The sequence below is a fragment of the Colias croceus genome, chromosome 2 (genome assembly GCF_905220415.1).
Source record: "Colias croceus chromosome 2, ilColCroc2.1".
Lineage (NCBI taxonomy): Eukaryota > Metazoa > Arthropoda > Insecta > Lepidoptera > Pieridae > Colias > Colias croceus.
In genome coordinates this window covers 9,637,965-9,652,621 of record NC_059538.1, presented here as the reverse complement: position 1 = coordinate 9,652,621, position 14,657 = coordinate 9,637,965, and the positions used below count along the sequence as shown (strand labels likewise).

The following is a 14,657-nucleotide window of genomic DNA, read 5'->3' as shown; positions in this document are numbered from 1 at the left end:
ACAAATTATTTTGCTCTTATATACTTATTCGAAAATAAGAGTCCATTTTAGATGACATAGTGCAATTAAATTTGGTACCTATTTACCACTCTGTATTTCCACAGCATTCATCTTCTTTTTCACATAAAAATAAAACAGTAGAAATTAGGAAAAGTTATACCAACTCCGTAGATGTTGTAAATGTGTTCATCATAACTTCAATTATAATAAAAATAATGTATCTCGAAATCTTTTATCTTTATAATTGTAAAATATTTACAAATAAAATAAATAACGACAGTAACATGCGTCTTTGACCCCACTGTGTTACGAAAACGTAACTTCGAGTCAAAGTTAACGAAACCTCACAAAGTTTAACTCATTCATTAAAATAATTAATTTCATTTCTTAACCCTAATTTAAAAGTACAAAACATGTATAAGGGTGCTGATGAAATAAAAAAATACATTTAAGCTTTTTAATTTTCGTTAACCGGCAATTATAAAAATTGAACAAAACAATTGAAAATACAGGTACACTAGGTAAATTGTCATCTGATCTTTTTGACAGGTGTTTAATATTATGTAGATTGTAGGCACAATATACAAATACAACCGGTAGGGAAACTTCATACAAAACGTTCGAAATAGCTCACGCACACAAGCAAGCGTGTTTTCGAGAATCAAGGGTATTCATATTATATCTGTCAATTATTGTGATAATGCCCTTACGATTATTGAGTTGTACCTAGGTGTGTCATTAAAATTTTCGTTTGTCCCTTCTGAAATCGGCGATGGCGCCATGATGTCTTAAGGTAGAGCTCATAGAGTACATGCATAATTAGATCAATTGCGATTGATTCATTTGAGAACTCCGAATATGGCTGGATCGATTCATCATATGGTACGCAATCTAATCCATAAACTGTATTCCGTACTGCCAAATCAATTAAAAATACTTTTAGTAGAGTTTTTGTAATTTATTTTTCTTCATATAAGAATTTGTATAAAAATTTTTATTTTGTAAAATTAAATTGTAAAACTGACAAGATTTAAAAGCAACTATGGAGTTTCTTGCCGGTTCTTCTTCGTAGATACTGCTTTCCGAATCGGTGGTAAATGCTAAAAATATATAATGACGTTTCAAAAGTGCTTCTAGAAGAAGACTAATTGAATAAACAAATGTTTGAGTTTGAGTTTGAAAATACCACAGATAATAAAATAATACAGAAACTATACTCCGATACGTTATATGAGCTACATTTTTTTTTCAATCCGTCAACTCAGACGATGTGTGCGGCTTGTCCTATAATAACGTAAAATATTAATGAATAGTATTGTTATTGCAAATCTTGATTCGGTGACAAAATCGTTAATTGATGTTGTATTTTCATGCATGAACAATGTTATCACGCACGTACGCATTTAGGTGACTTCCCTTCAAACCGAGTCGTAATTTTATGGTGTGGTGTCGTAACACCTAGCGTAACTGGTTATAAGACGGACTAGAATTTGTAGAATATCTAGCTAGATATTTAATATTAACCCATTGACCACCGAGCGGCCCAATGAGACCACGACACAATAGATTTTCTATTGCGTCTGTGATTCCGGGCGCGGATTAATTATTATGAAGCGGGAATGGGCATAAATCTATACTATATATTTATATTAACACTAGCGGTCCGCCCCGGCTTCGCCCGTGGTACATATTTCGCAATAAAAGGTAGCATATGTTCTTTCCCAGGGTCTAAAGATTGTCTGTGCCAAATTTCATCAAAATCGATCGTTTGAACGCGCTAATCTCAGGAACTACAAATCCGATTTTTTCGATAGTGGAAAATTCTTTCGGTGTTGGATAGCCCATTTATCGAGGAAGGTTATAGGTTATATATTATCACCATAAGACCAACAGGAGCGGAGCAATGTAGGTGACACCGCGGGACACAGCTAGTGTCGTATAAAACTCTGTTGATATGAACTCTACACAATCAATCCCATTTTTTATTGGATATAATTGAATGTATTATCACATTATAAACAATACTTAAAATATTTAACTATCGCAAAGGTTTCTGTACTTAATTTTACTTTATATTTAAAACTAGCTTCCGCCCGCGACTCTGTCCGCGCGGAAAAATTAAGAAAAATTAAGATTTATTTTTTTTTGACGTATTTTTCCGGGATAAAAAGTATCCTATTTTATGCCCAGGATAATAAGGTATAATTATACCAAGTTTCATCGAAATCGAACCATTAGTTTTCACGTGATGCTTGAACATACAGACAGACAAAAATTTTTTTAATCACATATTTGGGCTTTGTATCGATCCAGTAACACCCCCTGCTATTTATTTTTTCAATATTTTCAATGTACAGAATTGACCCTTCTACAGATTTATCATATGTATAGATTAAAAATCAAAATTCAGAACAATTGCAGCATTGTCAATCAGTTTCTGGCCGTATCTACGGTACTCAGTAGTGATCTGAATTTATATCAACCTTTAGATAAAATAGAAACTTCAATAAAGCGAAAAATCAATAAAAGTTCCAACTAATAATAAGATAATCTGAATAATTCGTAAATTGTCTCAATCATAATTGTTGCGCATCTTTACAATACAGAAAATGCTTTATTAGAAAATTTTATTATTTTCATTTAGTAAAAAAATTATTAATTTGATTTACTATACAGGGTGTCCCACTATTGGTATACTAAGCGCGAAGTGCCTTGTAGTTTTGCATACAGTACGCGTCACGTAAAAAGAACGCTGGATGATAAGTGATGGGGTGTGTTTGCGCATGGATCGAGCTTTGCACGAAAGCTATGTGCCGATTATTTTATTTTTGAACTAGGCTCGCGAATCGTGGCTTCGCAACTACCTATTTGTTATTCTTTATAACACCAAATAGACCGATAAATCGCCAATGCGCAGCTTCCGTCAGCCATCCGTCAGCGTTCTTTTTACTTGACGCGACTTATACACAGAATTACGTCAAAATTTTATTGCAAAATTTTTCCTGAAAATTCATGTTTTCTGCTCTAGCTTCGCGCATCAGGCATATACCGCTTCCTGCTTCTCTAATGTGAGCATTTTGTCTATGAAAATATAGCTCACGTGCTAGTGGCAAAGTTAGGCGGGTTGCTTGTTATGGGTGTACAACATAGTTTTAATTCATCTATTTGAAAAAAAATGCGTCTGGAATTTATAAAAAGTATTTTTTACGTACTCAGCGTATGCATAACTATAACCTCCTTTGAGCTGATGATGATACACCAACAATGGAACATTCTGTATATTTACCAAATAAATCACATTAGAAGTGCTTTAGGTATTAACAATTGCCAAAACTTTTTGCGCTCCTACTTACGCGCACTTCCTTGTGTTATAGCGTTTATAACTGTTAAATGTTACAGCAACAAACTAATTTGTCAAAACTTTTTTGCAACAGTTTGCATTCAAGCCCCGATGCAATCTACTCAGATATAATATCTAGAAGGTTATCAATTCCAATCTAAATAGTGGCTTATTCTATTACCAAATATGTTCACATTGATTCGTAGAAACAGATGCATTATGACACTAGCTGAGCACTTTTTTTAATGACGAATAACATCTGGAATAACTAAGTAATTATTAAACAACTTACCTCTGAAACAAACGGTCGGGTACAGACACGGACGATTATTTTTTCTTTAATATTTTTTTTGAGTTTAACAATACTAAGCTTTAAGTAAGCTTTAAGTTTTTGAATGAGAATAAATTAATCATTAAACCTATGTTCAATGAGATGTAGTTACCTAATCCTCAGTTCATTGATCAAAAAAGACAAGCAAAACATAAAAGAATACCTACTTCAAAAATCATATTTTATTTATTTCAAATGCTTTACTACAGTGATTTAGGTGATATTGGAAGAATAAATATTCTTCCAAAATCACTTAAACTTATGGATATTATATACTTAATGTCTGCCATGATTCAAAGGATTCATTATTATTTGTATATTGTATCGTCTATACATATAAATCGCCAATCGAATACATGTCTATTGTATACTCTGCTAATCATAGAATAGCGGTGAGACGATCATTTTTCATAAATTACCTACCTACTCCGCGTAATTCTTTTCATTCAAAATAGCCTGGTTTATTTTCTTAGTTTTTCATATGTTCGGGGTTAAACATTATATTGATAACTCAAAAATATTAGCAAGGTATATAAATAAAATTACTTCAAAATTAATTTCATTCATAAATTTTATTAAAAACATATAAAAACCGATTGATGCTTAACATTAATAAAATATATTTACAAACATTCAAACTAATACTAAATTCTAAATACAAAAAACTAACACCATCTTATAATACACAGACATTTGGTAATTTATTTAACTGAAAAATAATTTGTAATCAGTTATTTTCTTTAAAAATCATTCATCATTAACCAATAATCTCTAATTAATAAATCAATCATACGTTTACTAAAAATACTTCATTTTCAAACAGCCTCATTACTTTCAATGCTTCCATAGTGCAAACTAAATTTTTATTGAAAAGAAAACGAATTAAGTTCAACAAAAAATAGATAAACAACTAAAAATCACATTTTCAAACATTTATCACAAAAAAACTAATAACTAAAATGATGGTGGCTACCAGTAAGTTAAAGCTAATATTCAAATGCTACCTGATTTAATTTTAATTAACATATATTTTCATGAAATGTATAGGTATTAAAATATCGCAATAAGCTTTTTGTTATATGCTTAGGTTATATGATATCAAAGTGACATGTTGACATTTGTTTTTAAAGATTTTTTTTATTTGTGCCAAAATTATTTAATGTTAAAGTCACATAATTATGAAACTATAAAATGAAATGAATTGGAATCATAAATTTACACGAAATAATAGTTATAGACGAAAAATTAACTATAAGCTTTACACTGTGTAGCCACACCTAACTTTAAGGGAAAAGTTCCTTATACGTAAATTTAGATGTAATTTTATTTGATATTTCCGTGAATATGTCCGCCAAACTCTTCTCCATAACTGGGCTGATTTCTGAGAGGAATACTTGAGAGTTTTCATTAATGACCCTGTTGGTAGCTGGTCCGAGTACGGGATCACCGTCGAACAGATTTGTGAGGTAAATGGAAGAATCTCCTACACGTAGTTTGACCTTCATTGGATCAAATTTTAGGTATTCTTCGTCACCCCTCTTTTCCTTGTGTCCACGCATCGTGACGTTGCAGGCGTAGTCCTCTGTAATTATTATGTTTTAATGAGATATTAGGTTCTTGTAGAGGAATATACAGAAGATTTTTTAGTTTCCGATACAAACGTAGGGGACGATTAATCATTGGTTACATAGGCTATGATTACCTATAAACGACTACTAAGATACAAGTATTATATTATAACGTTTCCCCATTTACAATAGTAACGTCAGTAATTAATTCTCTTCCTGTGCATTTAAAAATTAATTGGTAGTTACATAATCATTCTTATCGATCAATCAAAATAGAGAGCGAGAGAGTTCTTGGTCAATAAAAGCGTATAAAATATTTATATGAAGACTTCAGTTTTATATCAATATTGCTTATGAATTACCTATGATACGAATACATAAAAACTTGAAAAATTAATTTAGTGTAATTGGAAATACTTGATGTACATAAAATGTTTCAATAATTCAACAGGGTAATTATTGTTATTAGAACGAAAGAAATTACAGAAATATTACCCATTCATTTAAATTTCTAGAATCATTATAATGGTGGGAAAAGATGCAAATTTGTCTTATTTATGTAAGTATAATAACTTAAATGTCTACAATATTAAAGTGGTGTTTTTTTTGAAGTTTCATGATGCTATTATATTATCAATAAATTTAATAACATCGGAAAGTAATTAATAACGCAAAAAGCGTTATTTTTACAATTTAAACTCTTTAATTAGTTATACATAAATTATAAACCTAGCTACTTAAACAATTACTTAATCCTTACTACAATATGTTAAATTCTTCCCTAATTACACATTTATCATTTCTCATAGTATACGTTGTCTTACACCATTACCTAATAGACCTTATAACCTACATGCAAATGCATTAGATTATAAAAAACCCAAGATTACGAGATGTATGTAATAAATGTGCTTGATAACTATATACTCGTTAACACACATTCTGACATAGTATGTGTCTATGATCATTATAAGAATGCCCAGAGCAATCACATTTCGTTTATTACCAAATAACTATTACAAGTACTGAATGGTAATTGCTTATATTGTTGACGTAACATTAAAAAAGATAAATAATATGTTTGCAATTAATTTGATGACATAAGCCGACACAATGCCAACACAAAGCCGATAACAATGATGTCGAAGACGCAAGAAGATATCAAGTCATTGTTTGGGGTAACAAATCGGTTGCTCGAAAATATAAAAAAAAAACAGTGAAATCAGGGTTTTAATTACCCACTTTATCCTATTTAAGTATTATATCACAATTTAATTCTTCTAGGAGTGACGTCAATGTCCCGTATTTCTTTTATTCATAAATATGTAGTTAGAAAAATAATACAGCAAATTTTTACTCTTGCGATGATGATGTTACCTACGATGCAATCTAATATAACAATGATGTCGCATTTCCTACAATGATGTTATATATGATCTTATTACATGACTATTAAAACAACAAACTCACTAAACGATCCCGTAATATTTCCTCGTCCCTGAAGACGAAGCAGTAACACTTGTATGTCCATTTTATATTTCCCAGCGAACTCCAACTTCGGCAATAATATTTTGAAATCAAACTTGTTTTTGTTCAGGTCCGATCTGGAAATTTAATAACATAAGATTAGAACACGTGCAGTTTTAAAATTATCTGAAAAACTGTGTACAATACACAACTAACATTGTAAGTATTTATCTAAATACAAAGACAAAGTCATGTAATATGCGTTATATCATTTAAAGTTTATATAGAATACAAAAAAAAATCCTAGTTTAAGAGGAGATTAGTCTAAATATCTAGAACGTAGGATACATTAATATTAGATTATTAATATCTAGGTTAGCGCTACACTAATACGTCGATTTCTAGGTTAAAAACTCAGTTATTCTTAAGCTTATTCAATATTTGCAATTATTAAATACCTATATCTCATTAATTCTTAAGAAAATGAACTGGAACTCAACTGATTTTTTTTTGTACATCTTTGAGAAGAATAAATAACTTAAGATACAAATAATGAGGTCAATTCCCTTTATATTCTTTTCTGCACCAATTTACGCTCTACAGCTTTATTTAGGGCATAACTTTCAAACAATATACATAAAAATATACTCACTTCAATTCAGTAATTTTGAAGTTGCTCGGTCCCCTCACTTTGACGTCATTGACCACAGCAGTTAACTTCGCACCTTGGGGTCCTCTTGCTAATGCTATTTGACCAAGACTTAAAGGCTCTATCCCTGGTACATCTAGTTCGGGTATACCCTGAAATTTAATTAAATTTAATATTATTCATCGTGTTTTATATAACGTCTATCAAGTTTGATTTATGCATACAAATGTTCTTTATAAATTTTCATTAAAACTCAATAATTATTGGTAAAAAATTCATGCCATACGACACAATCATCTGTGTATAGGAAGTTTAATACAGGTAGAGTAGTTATTTCCAAGTTATTTAAAAGATAAATAATGTAAATAAATAGCACAGTAAGCGACAATGACTAAACTGTAGAATTGTATTCTATTACATCTTTTCAAAACAGTGATAAAATATATTACTTTGACTCAAATTGTTATTCACAACCACATTAAATTTCTTAACAACAAGATCTATAAATCAATTAAACTCTATGTTCATTTAAGACTTATTTGCACATCATTGCAGTAAATTTATTTTAATAATAACCTTTAATATATGCTAAGTTCACGTAGAAATATGTTTATTAAACAAATGTTAAGCGAATCTTAATCTTTTGCGTTTGCTTGACACACTTGACCGTTATGAAATTGTGCTGACAATGACACACTTTCCAATTTACTCCCAATTATTATTTAATCCAAACTATTGAAGCGATTTAACTGAAAGCGTGAATATTTGAAACAAAGGTTCATACATTGTAGCTATTTCAAAAAAAATCTGTTTGTTTATCCGTATAATATTGTCTCTAAATAAAATATGTTTTTGAAGTGAAACTTCTTTATCGGGGTTGGAAAAAAATTTAGTGTAACATTTTTTCGTTATGCGTGACATTTTTCCGTTACGCGCCATCTTTCTCTTATGCCTACCACGCGTGATTCGATGTATTTCTGTAAAGTTGCTTATAGTAAATTTCACTAAATTATTTTTTGAAAAATAAGGTCATAAAGAAGTTTCACTTCTTACGTGTGTACATGCACATTTTTTTTTTTGCTTTATAATAATTATTACGCTATAATTATTATCGGCCTCGGCTTCGCTGGCGTTCGAATTGTAAATCTAAACCATACTGGCATCCTTAATACACAAAAACATACATACACACGTGACACGCAGAATGAATAATCACCACATAGTATAAAACAAAGTCGCTTTCTCTGTCCCTATGTCCCTTTGTATGCTTAAATCTTTAAAACTACGCAACGGATTTTGATGCGGTTTTTTTAATAGATAGAGTGATTCTAGAGGAAGGTTTTAGTGTATAATTTATTAGGTTTTAGACAAAGCGGGCGAAGCCGCGGGCGGTAAGCTAGTTATAGATAAATACAGATTAACCATAGTGCATCTTTCCACTTTAGAACCGGTGACTACAACAAAACTTTGAAAACAAATGAAATTGCATTTAAGGGATATCCTATTATAACAATTAATGCAACGAAATCCATTTTTATTCGATAATCGATGTTATGCAACAGTTCATAATCGCACAATTATAGCGTTGGCCGCAAATATGACGATAGACATTTTCCGTTTTGAGTTGCTCAATGAATTTATTACACTAGGTCGTAAATATGCACGTGCCTTTCCTTTGTTTTAATTATATCATTGTTATTTAATTTTATAGAATGTCAATTACTTTTAGTTACTTTTGAAGTTTCTTTTTATGTTTTATCACAGAATACATAATAGTAGCTAAACGCTACAGAACGGACACTCTCCGCCTCCCGCCAAAATTAAACACTTACCTCACCCCGCACGATCAGACATAAGATGGTCCATATTTTTCTACAGGGACGATACGCAACGAAGATTGACAACATTAATCAAATTGACTTAAAGTAATTTTATTATTTTGGATTTATGATTATCGTTTTTCGTAGAAAATAGTTAGATATTGTGCTGTTTACGGATGTATTTCATCAGAAAAACGCGAATTTTTTTTACGCTAGTCAAAAATGTGCCAACCATAAAGCGTTAACACACACATTTGCAGTCTCTACAGTGTGACTGTCAAAACGATAATTTTGTATGGAGTGTCCGGGGTGTGGTTTTATATTGGTTTGAACATAGTATTATGAACATTATAATATTAATGAAATAAATCGAAGGTAAAACTTAAAAAACTTAACTTATATTTTTCCAACAGTCTTTAGATGAAATATGAGTGTCGCAGTAAATAGTTATACTATATTAAACCATAGTATGAAATGAGTACTTTAATTTGAAACCGCAATCGTTTAACCAGAACGTGTTTATTACATTGTTGACCTGCTGTCGTCATGAATGGCTGGATATGGAACATTATGTATTAATTTTTCTACACCTGACAGACGATATCTCCAAGTATCCATAATAAATACGCAAAACGTACGTGCTTATTGTTTGTTTGATAAAAAAACTAACAAAGTATGACGAACAATTATGCTCTCCTATCAGTAAATAGCCCAGTATATAAGCCACCTATTTTGTAATTATTTCAAAACAGAGCAATATGGAGCACTATCGGATAGTCCTTTACGCTGTCCTATTTATTATTGCGCAGGTAAGATAGAACAAAAACAAAAACATTTAAAATAATGTTAAAACATATCTTATTGTCATTATATATTGTTTCTAGTGCGATGCCGGTGTCTGCAATCGGAAAAATACTGTTATAGAAGTTAGAATTCCACAACGTACTAATGTAAACGTAAAATATCCGCCTACAAAAAATCCTGTGCAATTCGTGCCGAATCCATTCGGTTCCGGAAGAAATCCTTTTGGAGAATGCTACACATGCCAGAAATCCGGTTGTAGCAGGTGTAATCGAAATGAAAATAAAGCGCCAACCTCTCTACCTGGTTCTAGAACTAATATTATAATTGATGTCGCTGGCTCTAAATCGAAAACAGTACAAATCACAAAGCCTAGTTCAACATCACCAACTAAGAAGGGAACTCTAGTTGTTATCCAAGGCACATCTTCTGCAACTAGTGATAGTAAAGCTGTAGCAAATGGAACAAATAACAGCGCTGCTGCAGCGGCATCTACATCAACTTCAAATTCAGAAATTGTAGCTGATTTCACAAACGAAGATACTGCTCCTGATGGAAGTAAGAAGAAGACCGAAGACATTTTCATCGCAGATAACTCACAATCAAACTCATCTGCGACAGCCTCTGCAGCTTCTAGTGATCCTAAAAACGTCCCAAGTGCTCAAGCTAGTGCTCCTCTAAATGGAACACCAAAAGCATCAGCTTCAGCTGGAAAACCAAACAAAAGTTCCGAGAGCAGTAGTTCGAGTAGTGAAGAAGATGAAGATGAACCAAAGAACGATAAACCAGACAAAAAAGATGATGATAACTCCTCAGAGGAATCAGATAAAGAGAAAAAAACAAAGAAAGGCAAAGACGCAAAGCCGTCATCAGATGAAGAACCATCATCGGACGAAGACTCAAAGAACTCCAGTGAAGAAGACTCGGATAAACCAGCGACAGATAGGAAGCCTAAGAATTCGGACAAATCAAACAAAAAAAAGTGCCCAAAAGATTCCGACGAAGAAGATTCTAAGGAATCGAAGAAACCAGATGATTCTAGCGAACCAAATTCTGGTGAAGATAAGAAAGATCGGAAACCAAAAGATTCCGACGAAGAAGATTCTAAGGAATCGAAGAAACCAGATGATTCTAGCGAACCAAATTCTGGTGAAGATAAGAAAGATCGGAAACCAAAAGATTCCGACGAAGAAGATTCTAAGGAATCGAAGAAACCAGATGATTCTAGCGAACCAAATTCTGATGAAGATAAGAAAGATCGGAAACCAAAAGATTCCGACGAAGAAGATTCTAAGGAATCGAAGAAACCAGAAGATTCTAGTGAACCAGATTCTGGTGAAGATAAGAAAGATCGGAAACCAAAAGATTCCGACGAAGAAGATTCTAAGGAATCGAAGAAACCAGATGATTCTAGCGAACCAGAATCTGGTGAAAATAAGAAAGATTCGAAACCAAAAGATTCCGGCGAAGATCCTGATAAATCAGACGAAGACAATGATAAGGATAAGAAGGATGATAAAGATGATAAAAAAAAGGAATAACTATTTAAAAATCCTGCAGTTATTAAGACCAATACCACCAAAAGCGGATGACAATGTTTATAAATCAATATATAATTTGTACAATTGAGGTATTATAATTCATTTTAATATCTCAATTTACATATTAAATGCTTTGGTGTGATATTCTGTACATATTCAATATGACATAGATAATTAACTAATTCATTAGTAGGCAAAAAGGTGTAAATAAATAGTACCATATCAATTAATGAAGAACTGTAGCTTTAGCTGTTACAAATAGTAACACATTAATTATACAGGTTTTTAATAAACCAATACAAAATAATACATGCTTTTTATTTATTTTGTCCTGATCAATATTTATCTAAGAATAGATGGAATGGATACGAAAAAAACATAATCGTAACTTTCATAAAAGCTTTTTGGACCAAAAAAAAATTATTTCGTTGTTTTTATTGAGATTTAATGATTTATCTATATGGAATTTGTTGGTATTTTTCGTATTGGCCTTTAAAAACAATAATTACCTTGATAAGCTTAGGTCTAAGCTCCTCTATGGAGTTGATGATGCATTTGTCCACGTTGGGGTCATCTCGATGACATATTTTGATGTACGGAGCTAAAATGAGAAAAATATAAAATTTTAGGTAAGTATTTAAGTAACATTAGTAACGCAAAATATATTTTTTAAATCCCTACTACTGAAACTAGACATTTTTTACAACGATTTAAGTGTAATCAGTATTTAATTTCATGTCATTAAAACCTTTTTACATATTTTTGGCAATTATTACAGTCTTTGTATTGGTACAGTCAGCTTTAGTCAATCTCTAGCTAATTTAACTCACTCGAATCTCCTAGAAACTCGAAACTTCTCATGTGCTTTAATCACCACGAGCAAATTATTAATTTTAGATCAGGAAATATGGGCCTTCATTTTTTTATAATAGAAATAATTATATATAGAAATAATATTATAGGTAACCCGTAACCGATAGGATATAGATAACAACCGACTTCAAACTTGCACTTGCAACATTTACAAATACATACAAAAATGCTCATAAAATAAAAACTACTGGGCCTATCCGAATAAAATTTTTATGGGACCAATTCGACACCATCCCGCATCGAACAAAAAAAGAATCACGTAAATCGGTTCAGAAACCTCGGAGTAATCGGTGTACATACATAAAAAAAAAACATACCGGCCGAATTGATAACCTCCTCCTTTTTTTTGAAGTCGGTTAAAAACTATTATGACCGTTCCATCATACTTAAAATTACCTAATACGTTTAACTCGTATGTCCAATACTCAAAATAATTGTACTTAAAATCTCGCAATAAACGGCCACAGAGTGTTGACATTCAGTTTCAACATTACCAATTGATAGTTTATGATTGCTGGCTTGTTTTGTGCCAATTAGTCAAAATATAACATTTCTATTTTCTACTTGTATGAACTATTTCGAACACTTTTTTCTTAATAAAAAAGTGAAAAGTACAATTAGATTTCATCTGTGTCATCCCAAAAATTGATTTAAGTCTGATCCTATTATAGCCAAGAGCATGCATCAATATTATTTCCAATAAATTGATATAATAAAATAATTTGCAGCATTTCTAAATTATTGCTTTATTCGAAAGACCTATTTGTTCTAGGACAAAACATAAGCTGCGTGGCTACATAAAAACACATAATACCTGTATGTGATTTTAATATTTATATCAGACGTCCAGTGTTTGTAAATCGCTTTGCTTTTTTTATTTTACCTGATAATCAGGATGGATTTGAAAAATAAATTTCTTATATTACGTGTAAATAATAGTTTAACTAAATGTTTATAATACATAATAACAGTCAAGTTAATACATATTAGGGAAAATGTTTTTTGTCTCTCTATCTGTTTGTAACGGGTAATCTCAGAAACAGCTATAAACTTTCTCACATTGACATAAACTAATTTTTATGCGACTTCGTTTAAGAAGTCCGTTACTCTATTTGCATATTATAAAGTAAATAACATAGATTTCTATTGGTGAAAGACATTTTACATAGACTCGATACTTTTTAAGCCTGACCTATCATTAAAGGTTGCGCTTTACATATCTCGAATTTTTTTTTAAATGTTCTAATGAACTAAATATATATATGAAATCAAATGTGTGCATACAATATTATGTCTTATTTACTTTTTTTATGACCCCCTAAAAAGTGCAACTCAAACAACAAAAAGGCGCTACACAGCCCGCCCTTCTATTAACAACATGCATACTTACGTATTTCAGCACCCGCAAAGTGCAGAGCAAACAGGAACGGAGCGATAGTCAACATTTCGTTATCTTGCACAAGAAACTCTTTCGTAAACTAAACATTTATGTGGCAATGCCGTGGGTTCGACCGGCCGGCCCGATGCTCGCTCCGGCACTGAGCGGTCTACTTGCTGAGGACATGTGAACGTCCACCACCTGACCAGATCGAAAAACATCGATCATCCCCCTCTAATGCTAGGTGATCGAGCGAGACGTAAGTTTCCTATTACAAGGTGGAAGCTGTCTGATCCCGGCATCCGTTTTAGCACGAGACCTGTTGGCTAATTTTCCGATGTTTTCCATTATGCATATTTGTGGTAAGTGGTCTCCAATTAACTAGTCGAGTCAAGGACTGCATCCTTTTAAATTTATTTTAAGTTTAGTATCAATTCCCTAGTGGTGGAATGTAGAGCACTTTATACGTTTCATTAGTTAGCCGTTAGATAGTTATTAATTTAATGATTATGAGTCATTGGATGAACGCGTCCTGAAATCCATGATTAGCACGTAAGTAGATATCAATAATAAGTAAATCAGTATTATGCCATAGACGACACTGTCGATACCTGTTATGTACATAGTCTGCAGCACTGATGACATTGAAGAAAAATGCACTATGAACTAGTTTAGTATTCATGTTGTACTTTAAAAGCAATTGGTTACATGACCACCTATTCAGAAGAATCCATTTCTCAGGATGTGTAAGACCCTAAGTATTTTACTTATATTTTATCTAAAACTTCCAAATTACAAACAATGCAAATAATAATATATTATTAAAGATGTATTTTACCTACTTGTTATATAAAAATGTGACAAAATGATAGTACCAACGAATGGTGCA

The 14,657-nt window shown here is 31.7% G+C and overlaps 2 protein-coding genes across 3 annotated transcripts in view; one reads left to right on the top strand and one right to left on the bottom strand.

Moving 5' to 3' along the window:
* Positions 1-4,224: 4,224 nt before the first annotated feature.
* Positions 4,225-14,657, bottom strand: part of LOC123700259 — a 48,018-nt gene continuing 37,585 nt past the window's right edge. The window contains exons 8-12 of the mRNA XM_045647432.1: positions 13,781-13,868; positions 12,027-12,118; positions 7,359-7,507; positions 6,710-6,843; positions 4,225-5,253 (exon numbers count right to left, since the gene is read on the bottom strand). Of these exons, the coding sequence (XP_045503388.1) occupies positions 4,955-5,253; positions 6,710-6,843; positions 7,359-7,507; positions 12,027-12,118; positions 13,781-13,868 (762 nt within the window). The 3' untranslated portion in view covers positions 4,225-4,954. The remainder of the gene's footprint in view (positions 5,254-6,709; positions 6,844-7,358; positions 7,508-12,026; positions 12,119-13,780; positions 13,869-14,657) is intronic.
* On the top strand, positions 9,858-11,824 carry LOC123702163 (nucleolin 2-like). 2 transcript variants are annotated; one of them, XM_045649847.1, is made up of 3 exons: positions 9,858-9,984; positions 10,060-10,969; positions 11,063-11,824. In XM_045649847.1, exons 1-3 carry the CDS (start codon positions 9,934-9,936, stop codon positions 11,515-11,517), a joined length of 1,416 nt encoding a protein of 471 aa, XP_045505803.1. In that variant the 5' UTR covers positions 9,858-9,933; the 3' UTR covers positions 11,518-11,824. The 2 variants fall into 2 exon arrangements, with proteins under 2 accessions (XP_045505803.1, XP_045505797.1); XM_045649841.1 differs by having other exon boundaries at positions 9,859-9,984; positions 10,060-11,824.